Below are 18,358 nucleotides of genomic sequence, written 5' to 3' on the forward strand. Positions count from 1 at the left end.
TTGATCGTCCACACCAATAGTCTAGACGGTATTCAGAAAGAGACAGAGAGAGAGAGAAGAGGGGAGGAGTTGATCTTGCGAGAACTTCCGGGCGGGTGAGAATAGCCACTTTCATTCTACATACTGGACCAGCGGACTGACTTAGCCTCAGCCTAGATCATCTAGAATCTAGTCTAGATCTATGACTAGATTTTCTAGATCTATGTCTCAACCTTAGGTCACTTAGGAATTCATAATTTTCCCGTTTTTCATTATATCTCTCTCAATGGAGAATCTCGGACCTGTAGATCTATTCATTAAAATTTTGTCAGGGGGGAGACCCCCCTGAACCCCCCCTCCACCCCAACCACCCGCCCCACCAACCCCACTTTCTTGAGCAATAATGTAGATCTACGAGTGGTCCGGTATTCTTCAATCTTCCCCATCTAGATTCTACATCTAGATTCTACATCTAGTCTAGTCGCGATAGCCTGACTTGAAATCAAAATTTAGAATCTCGATTAGATCCAGCAAACAAGATTATTTTCGGTAAGATTGAAGAATACCAGACCAGCGGACTGACTTTGCCTATGTCTCAACCTTAGGAATTAATGATTTTCCCGTTTTTAATATCTTCTCAATGGAGAATCTGGGACCGGTAGATCTATTCCTTAAAATTTTGTCAGGGGGGAGACCCCCCTGAACCCCCCTCCCCCCTCCTCCACCCCAACCACCCGCCCCACTTTCTCGCGCAATAATGTACGAGTGGTCCGGTATTCTTCAATCTTCCCTTATTTTCTGAAAAACATGTTTTGATTGATTTACCGTGCTGCCTGTGTTCACACAAATACTGTAGCAACTGTATTATGTGATGTTTCATGTACAGTCGAACCTGTGTAAGATGGAATCGCAAGGGAGCCAGAAAAAAAATGCGTCTTAGACAGGGGAATTTAGGAAGGGGGGGGGGGATGGGGGGGGGATTCAAAGGCCCAGCCGTTGTGATCAACACTTTCACACCTCTCAATTGCTATCCTGTCTGATAATGACATCCAATTACCACCAGTGCTTGCCTTTCTTTTCATAGGACCACTGTTTGACCTTAAAAACAGACCCGTTTGAACATCTCATTTGCTTCCACCCTTAGCCCCACCCACCGGTGTAACAAGCACAGTCAACAAATGCCACAACTCACTGCCATCATGTAACAAAGATTCATGGAACTCTTTTCTTGGCTGCCAGCACCAGGGCGGCAGACATTGGTCAATCTAATTTCACACCTCTGGCTTATTCTGGCTACCAAGGAAAGTTTCCGTAGTGGCTCGGCACTCGAGCACTCTTACGGGCAGTTGTGAGATTTCACACCCACGCCACCCTGATCTTCTGTATTGCTCAAGGCTCACATAGATGGGGTAACATTTACCCCTAAATTGCACCCCTACTCCCCTTCTTTGCCCAGTGGCATGGCCATGGCGTTAAGTTTAGAGCCGGCAGAACCAGACTTGCAAGTTTTGTTTCAAATCAGGGCTGAGCAGGTATTAAAGCAATTTCCGTCTTAGACTGGTGAATCCCTTAAGGGAGCGGATTTTTCTTTCCGTTTCCGTGTTGGACAGGTTTGCGCTTACAGGTAATTAAAGAGGAATTATAATATCAAGGGGGGAGCGGGGAAATTCCGTTAAGACAGAAGGTTTCCGTTTTTATAAGGCAGGTTCGACTGTACTTTCACTTTGTCAGGAGCTTTTGTTTAGTCTGGACCAGAGTGAAAATATTGATCTGGGAAGACCTCTTGTTACAAGACTTCTTGTATGTTGTTTGGCCTACTAGAATCTAGTCTTAAAAGTCTAGGTCTATCTAGATTAGATCTCTAGGTAGATCTAGATCTAGTAGAGCTTTTAGGGACTTACTAGAGTCTAGATCTAGTCTAGGAGTGCATTTATTCACTCAGTTCAGATGAGGCAACAATAGTCATTGCGATATATTTTTACTTTCCATCCCGTCTCACACTTCAGTTGTCGATTTTCTCCTAAATATTGATGCGCTGAACACAAATATCAACTTCATTTCTGTCGCAAATTAGTAGTTTTTTAAATATGTGATTGTTCTTAATAGAAGTAGAAGTGCTTTGGACCAACAATAGGGGGGGGGGGGGGGGGGGCCCCCCCCCCTGGGGTGAAAGAAAATATGGGGGGTTACAGCCCCCCTGTTTGCCCCATAATTTGATATTTTAATTCATTTGCGACAGTTTTAGTGGTTTTATGTTGTGATTTGCAGCAAGCAGTACACTGCAGTTTGACCTCCGAAGCATAGCATCCTGTGTATGGGAGTGAAAGTAAAAATTTACCTTCATTACCTACCTAGCTCTAGAAAGTGACTCTGTGTGAAATGTTTAGAATTAGAATCCACTATGAGACAAAGTAGAATATAGGGCTAGGGGTAGGGTTTGGGTTAGGGTTAGGGTCAGGTCTCTTCTTTATTGTGTTTGTTGGGGTGGTCGCTCGTTACCGAAGTCCTTCCGAAATTCCTTACATGCAGACATGTCATTGTCCTCCTCCCTTCTTTTCAGTATGTTGACAATCAGTTGAGTTACCTGTTGAATAATTGCTCACCGTCTGGATGCAGGTTCTTTCGATGTTTCTTGATAATGAAGATAGGGGACCCCTTCTGGATGGATGTTATTTCTGTTCTTCTGCGATCTAGCGCTACTGAACGCCTGAATGGCCACTGCTCTATGGTCCGATCGACTCGGTCTCTGTTTTCACTCACTCATGAGTGCACGGGTCTCTCTAGTCCCGTGAATCTCTCCAGGTCGGTGCGGGGTCAGATTTTTGCCAGTACAGACTGGCCGGTGTCAACTATTCTTTTACACCACATTACCCAATTGACAACTGTGTGATGGGCATATATCTAAGCAGTGTATGTGGAACTGGCAACCGAACAATAACAACAATCAAATCATATCACTAGAAAGCCTGTTCAATCATTCAATGCATGGACTTCATGAAGCACTGGAGGAAGTGGGCCTATTGGCCCTACCCTAGGTCCTAGGTAGGGAGTCCCAAAACTGGGAGCTTTGAGGACCTGTGGTGAAGAGCTACCTTCGCACTAGAGTGTGAGGTGTTCATTTAATTTTTAAAAATTGACAGAGAAGAAGAGGATATAATTTAATGAGTGCGGAGAAGTCATGAGTGCAAAGACAGTTGTTGTGAATAATGGTTGGCTTGTTTTCTAGATGGCCACATATTCTCACCCCTGGTGAGAATAGCTCATGACTCGATATTCTCACCTTCACACTGATTTGGGCATGAGGCGAGGACTTACCCCTGACCTCTCGCAGGCTGATAAAAATCACCTAGGCCCTAGGTGGCTTACTGCCGCATGTGGTTGGGAAATGACTCATGATGAGTGCTTGGCGCTTGTTTCCTCGTGTAGGCCAACTACTGATTAGTCAGGGCTCCCCATTACGCACAAATGTGCGTATATTACGCATAATACCTGCAGATTAACCCCCTTTAAGTTTTGGTGGTGCGTGAGCTTTACTCTTTATAATTTCATTTCGGGGGTTTGGATACGCTTTAAAACGTAGGTGGTGTGCGTCTGGCAAACATCATTTTCCCCCTTCTCTGTCCCAAAGCTGAGTCAATGATTTGACAACACACCCACACACATGCACGACAGTCACCTGTGTCAGAAGTCGACCAAGATCTACTTATTAGCTGCGCGCAGTCTCTGGCAACACGGGCTGGCTTCAGCAGAGAAGCTCCGTTCAAATTCTGGTGGCTCGCATTTGCCGGTGTCGTGCCTTGAGTTTACCCCTGCCATGAGATTACCCCCATCCTTCTTTAATACGCTAGTAAACGAATTGTCCGCCATCGAACGTCTGGAAAGACTGGAATGTGGACCCTGGGATGGCTCTGAAGAATAATGAATCAGTTTATTTTCCAAACCTGCTACTCATCCCTGCCCTAAATCTCAAGCATCCCAATTTTTCCGATTTTGATCGCGTGTACCCCGATTAAAAAAAATAATTTTTTGTTCCGTCTGTTGCGCCAGATTTTTCTGAAATCTTACTCTGCCTTCTTTTCTGTCATTGCAAGCACTCGTTTTTGTCCACAGAAACTCGGAGCACTATTTTCTGAATTGTCTGTCGAATTTAGTAGTTGACTCACCAAAAGTTGTGTTGGATCTTTGCTCACACATGTTATTTCAACTATAATGGAAGTAGTATTGATTTGGCATTCCGACTTAAGACATTCTCAAAGATCTTCTTTTGCCAAAACATGCTTTGTCCGAGTTCTGGTTAGTCGGGCCCGTCATCAAGACCCGTCAGTAAAACTGTTTCAACCGCTCGTTCGCACCACGTGACATGACTTCGGAGTGAGAGTTCCACGTGTGTTGGGGACCGTCCGTTGACGTAGTCAATTTTAGTTTACACGCACCGGTTGAAGCGTCTTTCGGGACCTATCCATGGGGAGGGGGGGGGGGGCGTGTAAGACACTTGGACTAGGAGACCTTAACGTGATGCTTTCGGATTTAAAAAAATAATAATGATAAAACACACACAGGCTCGCTCACACACACATACGTACACCACACACACGCGCGCGCATGCAGAGGGAATATACATGAATATAATAATGGACTCCCCTAATTTTTTTCCCCAAGTCTCAATTTTTTTTCCCACTGAGATCCTGACATTTAGATTTCATTGAGTGGCAGGTCTATTTTTCTTGGTTTGTCAACTTTATTTTATTTTTGTATAGGCCCAACTGCTCAACCACCACCACTCTTCCCCCCTCCAAATGGACACAATTCTAATTTTAATTCTAGTCAATATTACTTATTTATTTCTTAAGTTAATTAAAAATTGTTAGCATTCAATCATAGTCATGGTCACTCTGTGTGTGAATGTGCGTGTGAGATAAATGTTTACAAGGAAAAAATTTTACTCTAAAATTATGAGATATTGACTTTTACCTTTTAAGTTTCTAAAATAAGGGTTTAAATACCCCTAAAATAGTAAACCAAAGGGTGAAGGAACCTCTTAAGTTGGCCTGAAAAGGGGGAGCCCTGGATTAGATTAGGCCCTATTGACTGAAACCTGTTTTGGCCCCCGGTCGTATCAAAGGTCACTCTGGGCGCAAAGCCAAGCTTGAATTTTCATTTGGATCTTGAGCTGGCATAGGTCTACACAATTACAAACTAAAATTTTATTTACAAATCTGTTTTTTTTGCTTTTAAATTGTCAGTCTAGCCATCAGTAAGTACAACTAGCCTGCTAGTCTAGCCGTCCTTAAGTATGACTAGCCTCTTCCCATGTGGTACTTCTTAACATGTTAACAATTTTATTTTGCCAATAAAGGCAGTGAGGTCACTTGTTTTTTTGCCATGGTTCTTGTTTATGTGTGTGTTTTTTTTGATGAGTTGTTTTTGTAATGTTTAAAAACAAATTAGCCTTCTCTAGAATCATCTGTTAAGAGTTGTGGTGTCATAATAAAAACAGCAAAGAAGTGAATATATTGTCATGTTTAAAAGGGTGGATTTATAGTATAGAGGCCTTTCATTCTGCCTTGAATGCTTTAACAATCAGTAACTCAGCTCATGAGCTGCACATTCGTTTATCCATAAAAGTAGGTTTGCATTGTGTTTTGTTGTTTCAAAGCATAGATTTTGATTGTTGATTCTACTCTTTTGTTGTTTGCTTGTCCATATGTTAGCCTATTGTAGCTGAGAAGCTGCTGAATAGTAGTACAGTAGTCCTTTTGATGATGAATATTTTCCATGTTTCCCTCTTCGTTTCTCTAGGTTTTAATTTGTGAGATCCTTTTTCTGAGTTCTCTCTTAAATTTCATAATGATTGTTCGATTTTTATTTTCTTTTGACCAGGTGCAAGCTTCACAAGATGTAGCATGCTCAGCGATTCACCTGGAAAAATGGATTATATTATGTCGTTTCAACTTCATTTGACGCTGATGTGAGAAAAAGTTTGTACTCAATGGAGCCTCCACTCTTGAGCCACAACATTTTGTCATGTTGAAATCACTGACTGTGAAAGTGAGATCCTGCTAGAATTTCTGCATATGAAACAGGTGCCTGATATTAGTAACCTCACTGTGGCCCAGGAAGACCCTAACGTTTAGGATGTCGGGCATGCTGTCTGCGTCAAGCGTTGACTGGGCAAACAAAATCCGCTGCAATGTGGTGGATGGGCTCAGACAAAGCTTTCATGATGGAATATTTGCAGACATAGAAATTGAGGTATTCTTTGTTTTTTTGTGAATCGTCCCTTATGTGCTGATGTTTTCTCGTAGATTTTACTGACTACAGAGGAACCCTCTTAAATAATTTATATGCTGTATTTTTAAACAAGCTCAGATATAAACAACTGACATTAATTAGAAACCTTTTGTTGGATGGGAATTTTATATCTAGCTGACTGAAAAAAGAATTGATGTCAGCTTGAAGTCCTTTGAAGTTATGACTCACAAATTGGGAAATTTTATAAGTAAAAGCACAGTTAAAACCTTATGCTTGCCAAGAGGTTAGCATACTGGGAGTAAATATATGCAGAAAAGAAAGAAGAGTACTCTTATTAGCAGGAGAACAGCAGATTGTTTTGCTTAGAACTACGGCTTTCCTTGTCAGCGTGCACATTTTTTAATGCGAAGTGGCTAGCCTTATTAATGTGTGCAGATCAAGCTTTTATGAATAGTTTATGTATAATTAATAATACTTGTCTGCTGTAAAAAGCTCACTAGGTATTTCATGCAATGACCTCCTGGCCTAACAAAATCGTTCTACTGTTTCACTTATATGCTATTTTTGTGATTACTTTAAGCTGAAGCTGGAGCCAGGTACGTTAAGAATGTAGATGTAGTGTCTATGGTCTATTAAAGTGAAAATCAAAATGTAATTTAGCTTTGTGAGTGCTTTTTATAAGGTTCACCATGGTTCGAATGCTTCTTATTTAATTTTATTGGTATTAACTCCCTTTGCTGTGTCACCCATAGACCGCCTTGGACTACTAATGTATAGTTATAGCTATTTTAGATATCACAGGGCCACAGCTACGGCATTTTTCTCTATCATCTTACGAGGTGAGAAATTTAATATAAAAGCATTTTCAGGTTAAATTATGTGGCAGTGAATCATTAACCCTATGTCTATTCAGTTTTTTCATCTGTTATTATAGGTTGTAGTAAAGTCAGGTTTCTGAACCTTTTGCCCCCTTCACCCTTTTGCCTTTACACTTCAGTAACTTGACAATTGTCTTGACTTTCAATACATGCAACTGCTTGGCTGTCAACATGCACATAGCGAAAATCACACACAGCGAACAGATTTTCAGGTCCCGAATTTTAAAAAAAAATGTATTCTTTGAATTCAAAACAGGCATTGTATTAACAACTTGTACACATATAGTGAAAAAATATTAATGTCAGCTAGATAGATGTACAATCGCATATTTCATTCACCGCAGTAACTGCGATGATAGGGGAAAGAGAGAGAGTTAGACAGAGAGACAGAGAGGAGAGACAGAGACAGAGAAGGGCAGAGACAGAGTCAGAGAGGAGAGAGAGAGACAGAGAGGAGAGAGAGAGACAGAGGAGAGAGAGTGAGAGAGAGAGAGAGAGAGAGAGAGAGAGAGAGAGAGAGAGAGAGAGAGAGAGAGAGAGAGAGAGAGAGAGAGAGAGAGAGAGAGAGAGAGAGAGAGAAGATATGATAAAATAATACTTTATTATCCCAGAGGGAAATTTCCTTGGCTGTACAGGACCGTAAAAACACATGCAGAAAAACATAAAAATTTTAATTATGTATTACTCTCATTAAAATTCAATACGAAAAGAGAAAAGTAAGCTGACAAAATGTACATTGACATAAGATGCATCGTTCAACCGCACCACATGCAGGAATTTAATTACAAGACCTTTGGAGTTATATAGGTACATACTTTAAAGAGCAATAGCATTATGCTAGATGGTAAAAAACTTCTTTTGATCTTTCTTTCTTTGTATTTAGAGGTACAGATCTGCCGCTGCGTGGAGAGGGAGGGAAGGAGGGAGGGAGGGAGGAGGGAGGGAGGGAGGGAGGGAGGGAGGGAGGGAGGGAGGGAGGGAGGGAGGGAGGGAGAGAGAGAGAGAGAGAGAGAGAGAGAGAGAGAGAGAGAGAGAGAGAGAGAGAGAGAGAGAGAGAGAGAGAGAGACTCCTATCAAGGATAGACCAAGGACGTGCTCTCTGCATACGTCACAGAAGTGTTCAGTAGAGTAGATCTAGTCTACACGCTTTTCAATTTCTGTTCCATGTGGGGGAGTTTGTGATATCCAGTATTGTCACCATGTGTGTCAGTGTGCTTCCTCTTTATCAAGTACATTAGAGATTACGCATTTTATGCAATAGCTTGCTGAGTGTGTGCAAAGGTAGGTCTAGGTGAAGTTTTAGTAAAGAGTGGACCATGATGGAGCAAAAGAAGAGAAGTAGAAAGACTTCTTGGTTGAAGAAAAACGACTGGTATTACCTGAGGAAGACAAAAAAAATCAGTGTAAAAAATGTAAATCTGCAAGTGGTGGTCCGGGGGGGGGGGGGATGGGAATGGGAAATTTTACCCAAGTATCCTTCATGAAATAGATAAAGAATTTATCTTTCTAGGCAGAATGATGTTCTCTCACCAAGGGGAATTATGTGAGGCATTGTGGTGAAATCAGGCGCTCGTCAAATTAATGAAATCGAAGAAACTGATACTTTTCTGCCTGTTGGAAATTTTTTTCGAATTTTTGTTTTTTGGCTCAACATCTTTTTGTCCATTTGAAAAGACATTTCTGTGTGAAAATTACATAAAAACATTGATTTAAGGCACACAAAATGTAAATTTTCAGTTTCCAAGGACTCTCAAGTTATGGAAGGGACCGAACTTTGGCGGCCATGTTCTCAATGATTTTTATCTCTGAAATCAGGCAACCCCCACCTCCTCCTATGGCAAATAACTTAACTTCTATATTCAAGTTAGATGGGTATTTTTTTCACCAAGTGCGAGGCAAGTCACCAAGCTTTAAGATGTTACCAATAACTCCGTATATATGCCCCAAAATTGATGAACACCTGATTTCCACAGTGTTGCGACACAATATTTTTGTCAAGTTTAATATGCTGTTCTTAATACTTAATTTTAAAAATCATATCTTTTTTAGGTGAGTGACAGCGTCTTCCGTTGTCACAAAGTCTTTCTTTGTGCTATTTCGGACTACTTTTTGGCGATGTTCACATCTGGTATGAGGGAGAGTGTGGACAGTAGAGTGACCATCAAGGACCTGTCTGGAGCCACCTTCAGGGCAGTCCTGGATTTCTACTATACATGTGACAGGTAAAGTGTGCTCATTACAGTCGTGCTCGTATAATTCGACTTAAAAATGTTTCTTCTTTCATTTCCTTTCTTTTTTTGTTGTTGTTTTGTTTGGTCTATTGGGCTTGGGATCCGAACTGCTGGTTCTCAAGGTGCTGATCGTATTCAGTGGGGCTTGCGAGCCATTTTTGACTGGCCCTGAAACAACCTCAGCTTGAACATAGTCACTTTGCTCAAAACACTTGAAGAACTGTTGAACAAGATGTCCCTGGGATAGATGTACTAGAGTTTCTTTTATTTTGTTTGTGTTGAAAAGTAAAAATGATAGAAATGTATATATTGTAACCTCTGGTACTTTATGTTTGTTTTTTCCCATTGGTCATTCTTTAAAAAAAAACATACCTGCTAAAATTGTCAAGACCAGTATTCAATTTTGAGTCTGTATTTTGTCTAGTAGATCTAATGGTTCTACTGGTAGTGAATGTACAAGTCAGTATTAGCCTTTATTTTTAAAGGCAAAAATTGTTCCCAGTGTACTTTTCTGTTGTCAATGTGTTGTTAACGTGAATTTGTATTAAAAAACAAATTGTGTGCTGACTAGCTGAGCAAATTTTATCATTCTTAATTAACATTCTCTTCTGTCTGTTTGCATTTGTAGCGTGTAAACAACTTTCATGCTTCACTGTCAAACAATCTGACACAAAAGTTGGTCTTTCAAATTTTACCCCCGGGGGCGGTGCCACTGATTTGAAGTGTCTTTAGGCCATTCCCAAAGAGGGGACATTTCTCGTTCTAATGTACAGTAGAATTGTAAATTGTCTGATCCAATAATGTCAAGCTCATAACTGTGCCTGAACTACAACAGGGAACTGCTGCGTTTTCGTTCCTAATCCTTACTATCGTCATTTTCCTCTACTTCTTTTGTATGTTTGTCACACTCTTGTGACCCGCTATTTCCGGGGTGCCTTGATAGTTGAAGTAGACTTTGTGCTGTTGAAGCTAGAGAGGTGAGCAGAGTAAGTCCGATTCCCTGTAAGGACTTCTCTTTTGACATCCACCCCTTGGTGCTCATGTGACCTTATGCGGTTGCGAGCGCCGTAAAACCTCTACTGAAACAAAACAACTTTCAAGTTCTTTAGTTCCTCTCCTCTCTTTAATTGACAAAACATGGGGAAGAAGAACGGAAAAGGGGGAAGCGTCAAATCCAATGTAATGGTAATTTTAGCTTTTTGCCAGTTCAACGGAAGAGTTTTTCATCTTTTCTTTACTGTTGACTGTTTTCTCCCCCCTGATTCTCTGCAGGGTGCAGTTTTCTGATAGTGATGTCGTTCTGCGTTTGTCTTATCCTCTGAAACATTCAACTGGGTCGAACCTTCTGTTTTCACGATATTATAGTAGGCCCTACTTACTGTCTGGCTTTATGCCATTTCTAGACTGTTCCACATTCTATGTCTCCTTTCAGTTGTTTTTAGTCCGTATATAAGTTGTCTTTTGATCTTTGAGCACACATGTTCCATATTAACTGGGGAAAAAAAATGTGTAGCAGAATCTCGTTTAGTTTGACCTTCATTCAGTTTTTTGTTTGTTGATATTCACAGGTCAGTGGTAAATGCAGATACTGCGGAAGACCTGCTCCGGGCTGCCGGCTTGCTGCAAATGATCACTCTCCAGGACAGCTGTGAGGCATTTTACGCAGAGAATCTGAACGTCGATAATGCATTGGCTGTCTGGGACCTTGCGCAGTGCTTACACTGCGAGGCTCTTGCTGACAAAGCCAAACGGTTTGTCTTGGCAAATTTTCTGGACATCTACACAGAACCTGACTTCCTTCATGTAGACATTGAGCATCTCAACGAGTTGCTAAATGATGATGACTTGCGAGTGCCAGATGAGGATTATGTTGCAGAGGCGGCCATTTCATGGATCAAGCATGACATCACCAAGCGAGCAAAATTCTTTACCGAGATATGTGTGAATTTGAGACTGAGATATTTATCTGAGGAAAGTTTTAATAAGCTGCTTGGGTTTGTCCGTAATGAGTGCCATATAAAGGACAGTTACCTAGAAGGGTTAGCTGAAAACAGAAGGTATTCCTTTCCAGAAGCTTCCAATTCTGTGGCCATGGAGACCCCCTTAACCTCAAGAAACTATGAAAACATGCTTGTGCTCATTGGGGTGCACAGGGCTACTGGTATCCTACCTACAGTACATGCCTACAGTTTTAACACAAAGGTAATTTACCTTTACACTTTCTTTTTCAAGCTGCCAACAACATCATTTATTTCTTTATTTTAACCTTTGTTCCCTGGTCTTATTCTGTGTTCTTTGTTAAGTGCATGTGATCAAAATGTTTGCAGTGTAATGCACGCCCCCCCCCCCCTACCCCCCAAGATCATGGTGTAGAATGAGTCATGGTTCTACATGTGTTTTCTAGAAATGTATGGAAGTTCTGATTTTTATGGAATACCTCATACTTTTTTTTGTTCTATTGATGATTACCCATCCCTCTTTAGATTTGTGATATCAGCAATTTTAATGATGAAGATTCAGCCTGTCTTGGAAATTCTGCTGCTGGATTTTGGTGGCATCTCAAAATTTTTCAAATCATGTGTAAAAATCACAATTTTCTTTCATCTTGTAATAGATGTTTCTAAGTGCTTGTATATATTGTAAACCTAATGTTTTTGACCCATGCTTTACTGCTACGAATGGAAGGAAATTGCAGTGTCTATGTGAAGTGGTGCAACCTTAATTTTTAGTTCTAACAGATGCATGCCATTTGTGCACTGGAAGAGTACCTCTGGTCAAGAGTTTATACAACAATGAGATCATGTCTCAACTCATCATTTTTCATGTCCAAGCTTGACGCGGTGACTGGTTACCTTTCAGTTGCCAAAGTAACAGAAAAACATTTGAAATACGAAAATTGGAAAATGACACATTTTCCAAAACATTTATAAAGTTTAAAAAATCCCACGATAACTTTTGAAGAGTAACTCTGCTGTTATTACATTTCATTTTAATGGTAAAGGACATGACTACCTTGTAGACCGAAAGGGAGGCTACTAGTATTACCTTCCTAGAGCATGAGTGACATAGTCATATTTCCAGTGTCTTAAGTTCTTATTAATTTCTCAGTGTAAATTTACATTTAGTCTTCTTGCATTTTTATATTATTATTAAAAACTTACACAAAATATAAACCTGAGTGACAAGTCAGTTCATAATTACATTTTATGTGCAGAACTGCCCTCTGAGGGCGTAAGGCAAGAATTCTTATTCACTTTTCAAGCTTTTAAATAAGACGGTATTATAATTCAGACCCGACTGTGGCACAGTTCAACTTGCAGTGATGTTATTAGTTGTCAGATGCAGCAAGTAAACAAGATGAAATTAAAATACGTCCTTGATTTTTACCAGCAGCCAGATTTTAAATATTTCATATTACATCATGTATTATAATGTACAAGTTGATTCGTTTCAAGAAAGACATTAGTTTTTTTCTTTTTAGTAAATATGCCTTTATTTTGAAGGATATTGACAACCCTAAATATATTTTTTTCAGATGTGGTTCAAGCTGAGCTCTCTGCCATTTGACCCTGGAGTGGGCTATGCGACCTGTGTGCTTGATAACTGTCTGTATATGTCTGGAATCTCCTTGCGTAAAGCTTACGTTCTGCGCTACGACCCCAACAGCAACATCTGGGAGGAGTGCTGTCAGATGCCAGAAAAACGTCGCTACCATGAGATGGTGGTGGCCTGTAACCAGGTGCATGCGGTGTGTGGCTGGAACAAAAGGGACGGTGTCTTCACCAGCATCATCCAGTACCATCTGGCAGAGGACAGCTGGACAAGTCTGGGAAACCTACTGGTTGGCGTCTACTCGGCTTCCACGTGCGCCGTGGATCACATGATCTATGTATTTGGAGGGCGAGCGGACGACAGCACGAGGAAGCGAGACATCCAGTCCTTCAATGTCCTCACGGGCCAGGCAATGGTGATCAACCAGTTTCCCTCTGCCGTGACAGAGAGTCGGGCCTTGTCCATAAACTCGTGCATGTACCTTGCGCTGACCAATGGCTCCATCATGAAAGTGATGGAGTCAGGCTCACTGTCGCGGCACAGCATTCTACCAAACTTTGATCGCTTTAACTTTGGTCTCCTGCAGCGGGGCTCCAACATCCTGGTAGTCGGGGGTGACACTCGCTATCCCTCAGGCTCCAGCCAGTTTGTGGACATCCTGGAGGTCAACGGTCAGGATGGAAAGGTCAAAATCCTCAGTGACCGGCTCTTCAACAATGCCAGTGCGGCTGCCTGTAGAATCCTCTTGATCCGCCGAGTAATTTTACCAAGATTATCTGTTCCAGGCATGCCCCACTAGCAGATTCTTTACTTAGGACATAACAATATTTTTTCTTTTCCCCAATCACAATGATTGTTATATTTCTGTAATCATTTTGGCACAGTATTTGTTTATCAATATTTATTGTGCACTATTCCTTTGATGTATAATGTATGATAGATTGATATTCATTTATGATTCTCATTCTGGTCATGTCTATTTTGGGAAATTAAGTAAGTTGACAGTAGAAGTTCCTCTGAATGTCATACTTTCCCACTGTCCTATCATGACTAGGTCCATGCTTCAACTGTAGAAGAATCAAACTGCCATGTAAATTACATATTCGGTTCCCCCGTGATCAGACCTTGTTTGCCAGAGAGATTTTTTCCCCTGAGAAGGACAAAACTGATTTATGTCAAAATAGCCTTGTTAGACCTCTTTCATTTCACATTGAAGCACTCAAAACAATGTAACTAAATGAGGTTTAGTTACTTTTTGAAAAACAAATTTTGACTTTATGCTATTATGACACTTAGGAGAGATGATTGCACTTAGTAGGCCTACATGTGATCATACCTCATAAGTGATGACTGTTGTTTACGAGGTTAAAAATTTTTTTTTAGTTGAGGTTTTACGGCACTCGCAACTGCATAAGGTCATATGAGTGCCAACGGGTTGGATGTCAACAAAGAAGACCTTACAGGGAATCGGACTTACTCTGCTCACTTCTCTAGCTTCACCAGCACAAAGTCTTCTTCGACTATTAAGGCACCCCGGAAATAGCGGGTTACAAGAGTGTGACAAACATACAAAAGAAGTAGAGGAAAATAACGATAGTAAGGATTAGGAAAGAAAAAGCAGCAGTTCCCTGTTGTAGTTCAGGCACAGTTATGAGCATGACATTGTAAGATCAGCCCATTAACAATTCTACTGTGCATAAGAACGAAAAATGTCCCCCCCTTGGGAATGGCCTGAAGACACTTCAGTCAGTGGCACCGCCCGGGGGGGGGTTACGAGGTTTGATCATAGTGAAATGTTGGTAAAGTGAGTACTAGTGAGGGACAATTTGTGCATGAAAGGACTGACCCCCGTAGCGTGGTGGTCAAGACACCAAATTGAGGTCAGGGAAGTGAAGTTAAGGTTTGATTCCCATCTGGGTCCCACTTAAAACTTAAAAATTTGCGGTATGGTGGCTGCCGCACCCGCCACTGGAAACAAGAGAAGTGTCACGATTGGTTTGCCCTTGCCAGAACAATGAGGCTGGATGATGCATGCAAGTTGTCCAACACTTCGTGTTCAACATTACATGACATGCTCTTTAAAAAAAACACATTTTACACATTAACACTTAACAGTATTGTGAGTTTAAAAAGGATTAAGATTATTTGTCAGCAGTATCAAATTAATGAATAGAGTAACCTGCAAATGGGAGAACTTTTTGGTGTTTGCGTCTGGCAAAGATTTCCTTAATCACACGGAAGAGATAAAGGTAATCAAACATTAGTGATATGTGTACTGGAATCAAAAGCGTCAGGCTGAAATTGAAATCAGCTATTGAAATCAAAAAGGTATCTGTCATATCGATTAAATAATGATAAGGAATAAATTACATGCACATGGGAGATCCTTGGTAAGGCACTCTTACACACACACACACATAAAGAAGGTAAAAATATGATGAAATATGTGATATTGGATAGACTGCTATTGACATGATAATGACACACACACATCGTTAATAAGCTGCTTTGTGGGATGTCATCTCAACATCTTTTCAGTTATGTAATTTGTTATATATAAAGCCAATAGTCTCTTTGCAGTACTTCTTTCAACTGCTGTAGGCGGTTAACTTGCTTTTCTCTATCTTCAGAGGCTCATCAATACAATTTGGTAAGTTCTGCCATGATTGTTGTGTCGTAGCCTCTTGGGTTTTGGAATCTTGTCCCATGAGCGAGTGTATTCAAGTTTGTACTTTTCCCATCTGAAGAATGTTTTAGGCAACAGATGTCTGTAGCAACAGGGTTGCCTTTGGATCTTCCAGGTCTGCTTGACTTCCAAGGACCAGACTTGTTATAATCCCTGAAGAATTCATGGTTGCTCAAGATAAACCACTTTATAAGGCATACTGCCTACTTTCACCATGCAAAAAATGTGTACTTTCAGACAGAAATTATTGTGTTCTTACTTCATGGAATTTTTATAGTGGCATGAGCAGAATCGACTTCAATGTATACATGCTCTTTCATGAGATATTTTTGCTCAATTGCGATGTTGTTAGCAGAAGTTGATGAGGGCATTTGACAACACAGCATTTCTATTTTGGTAACAGCTACTGTCTGAATAGATAGTCACTTTTTCAATGTTAGCTTTTGTTTGAAGATAGTCAATGATACATGATGAAGACTCATTGGCCAACAACCCACCCTCTCTTCATGCCAAACATAGCATCTCACATCTTTTGTCTCTAGGTTGAATATTGTAAAGTTGTGCATGCTGATTTGGTTTTTGAATAAAGCGCTGATACTTGAAGACAAAGCGATGGGAGGACAGAGTTAAGGTCCATGGCAATTGCAGAGATTTTACTGTTGTTTGCTGCAAAAAGCTTCTAGTCATTCTGGCCGTGACAAAGCACAACATACTCTCTGTAACATTCGTTTGTTCTTTGAAAATTGGCTCTATTTACAACTTTTCTGTTCGCTTTTCGACAGTATAAAGTATTGACATGGCACTTCAGGCAGTTTTGCATAGAAACCTTCAATGAGAAAAGTTTTCTGCTTAGATGCTCTCTTGTAGTGAGGGTTGTCTCTTGTGGCAGTGTCTGAACAGCGGTTGGTGCTGTTAGTTTAATTGATGACAGATGTGTCTCCATCTTCAACAATGTTCCTAACGTACTTTTCACTAAGAGCTGTTGTTGTGAGGAACATATTTTTGCATCAAGGGAGTTTCTGGTCTTCTTTTTTTAAGAAATACTTTTACATCCATTCTCATATGTAGAGGTGTCTAGAACCCTCTTCCATTTGGGCATTTTCCTTGCCACCAAAACTTTCATGTATGCCACCTTTCCTTCCCCGGACAGGTACAGGTGGTTGGAGGGCGCCGCTGATAGGTCCTACTTCTTTACTTTCTCTCAGTTGTTTCTGTCTGTCTGTCTTACTTTTTCCCCAGCATTAAATATATCCATTATTGTGTCAATGTGCTTCTCTTTACTCAAACAAACAAATTCCTAGGAGAGGGACCACATGTAATTGAAAGCTTCCTGTTTGTCACATTTGGAAAGTTGTTTACACTTCATTCCTGCGCTCTTGCATTTACTTGGCCTTTTTTATCGAGTATTTCGTTCTATCTGCTGGGATGTTGTATCCTTCTCAGCTGGGATTGGCCCTGACATGCAGTGTTGGAAGCCTGCCTCCTAAATGATCTAAATTGTGTAAAAAATATATATTAGAATTTAGAAAAATGACTTATGCTGTGGTGAACCAGGCTTAGAATGTGAACTTGCATCGACAATGGGTGACGCATGGAGATCAAGGGAATCTGACCTAAAATGTGATGGAGGGTTTATTTTGAGTGAGACATGGGGTGATGGAACAGATGGATTAGATAAGCAGGGTAGTGCTGGGTCAGCAGTGAGTGACATATTATGGGGTGATTGTAGCAGAGAACTTATTGTGTCAGAGAACGCAATGAACCAGGTAGAAAAGGATGGTTCGGGAGTGACCATAAGGGGCACAGATGGATGTGGTGAATTAAAATGATAAAGAAAAATAATCAGAAATTATGCAAAAAATGATCAAATTTTTTTAAATTATGCGGGGTGCATAAAATTATGGGGACAGCCTGTTTAGGTACCTTTGACCTGTCTCGATTCACTGCACTCCATTGGGATAAAAGCTCGAATATGCCCTTGTGTGGAGAAGTCATTGTCCAATATTACTTTGACCACTCCTAAGTGCACTGGCATCTGTTGTGAAGGGGTTAGGCTCTTCACTGTTGGATGCAGGATACCGAAGACTAATTTCTGAGTTGGAAGAAATTTTTATTGAGTATCTAGGTCTTTCTGCCTAGATGTTATTGTATTCCTGTTAGCAGTTACCGCACCTTCTAAATGATCTATATTATGTCGATGGGGGTGTAAAAACACCTACATTAAAAAAAAACCTAAAACACTTCTAAGCACCGATGACCGCCTCGATTCACTGCGCTCCGTTGCAATCAAAGCTCGTAAGCAGCACTATGGCATTTACGAGTTCTGGTCACAAGAACATTTGGGGAGGGATTGACTTACGAGTTTATTTTACTTGCGATAAAATACAATTTTATACAATTTTTTAAGGTATACTTTCTGTTGGCTTGTGCACTGTAATTAGGAGAATGTGATAGTGTAAAAAAGTCTAATTGGCAAAAATTGTTGCTTATGAGGTCTGATCACGGGCTTCGATATCGTAGTTTAGATCTCACCTCATGACTGTTTCAGTTTGGTTGTTTAGTTTAGTTTTAGTAAGAGATTTACGGCACTTGCAACACAATATAAGGTCATATAAGTGCCGAAGAATAGATGTGTAACAGGAGAGTAACATACACAAAAAAGAAGGAGGGGAGATAATGACGACAGATGTTTGATAAGAAAGAAGGAGCAAACCACACCAGAGCACCCGCCAACCACCCACCTTTTTTTTGTTTTGTTTTTGGTTTCTGCCTTGTACTGG

At 40.6% G+C, this 18,358-nt stretch overlaps 1 protein-coding gene across 2 annotated transcripts in view; it reads left to right on the top strand.

Moving 5' to 3' along the window:
* Positions 1-14,011, top strand: part of LOC101864594 (kelch-like protein 24) — a 15,126-nt gene extending 1,115 nt beyond the window's left edge. For both annotated transcript variants that reach the window (XM_035973919.1, XM_005091816.3), the window contains exons 2-5: positions 5,860-6,231; positions 9,159-9,331; positions 10,909-11,542; positions 12,876-14,011. In XM_035973919.1, coding sequence (XP_035829812.1) covers positions 6,115-6,231; positions 9,159-9,331; positions 10,909-11,542; positions 12,876-13,691 — 1,740 coding nt within the window. In that variant the 5' untranslated portion in view covers positions 5,860-6,114 and the 3' untranslated portion in view covers positions 13,692-14,011. The remainder of the gene's footprint in view (positions 1-5,859; positions 6,232-9,158; positions 9,332-10,908; positions 11,543-12,875) is intronic.
* The last annotated feature ends 4,347 nt before the right edge of the window (positions 14,012-18,358 follow it).

Source organism: Aplysia californica, unplaced genomic scaffold (genome assembly GCF_000002075.1).
Source record: "Aplysia californica isolate F4 #8 unplaced genomic scaffold, AplCal3.0 scaffold00036, whole genome shotgun sequence".
Taxonomy (NCBI): domain Eukaryota; kingdom Metazoa; phylum Mollusca; class Gastropoda; order Aplysiida; family Aplysiidae; genus Aplysia; species Aplysia californica.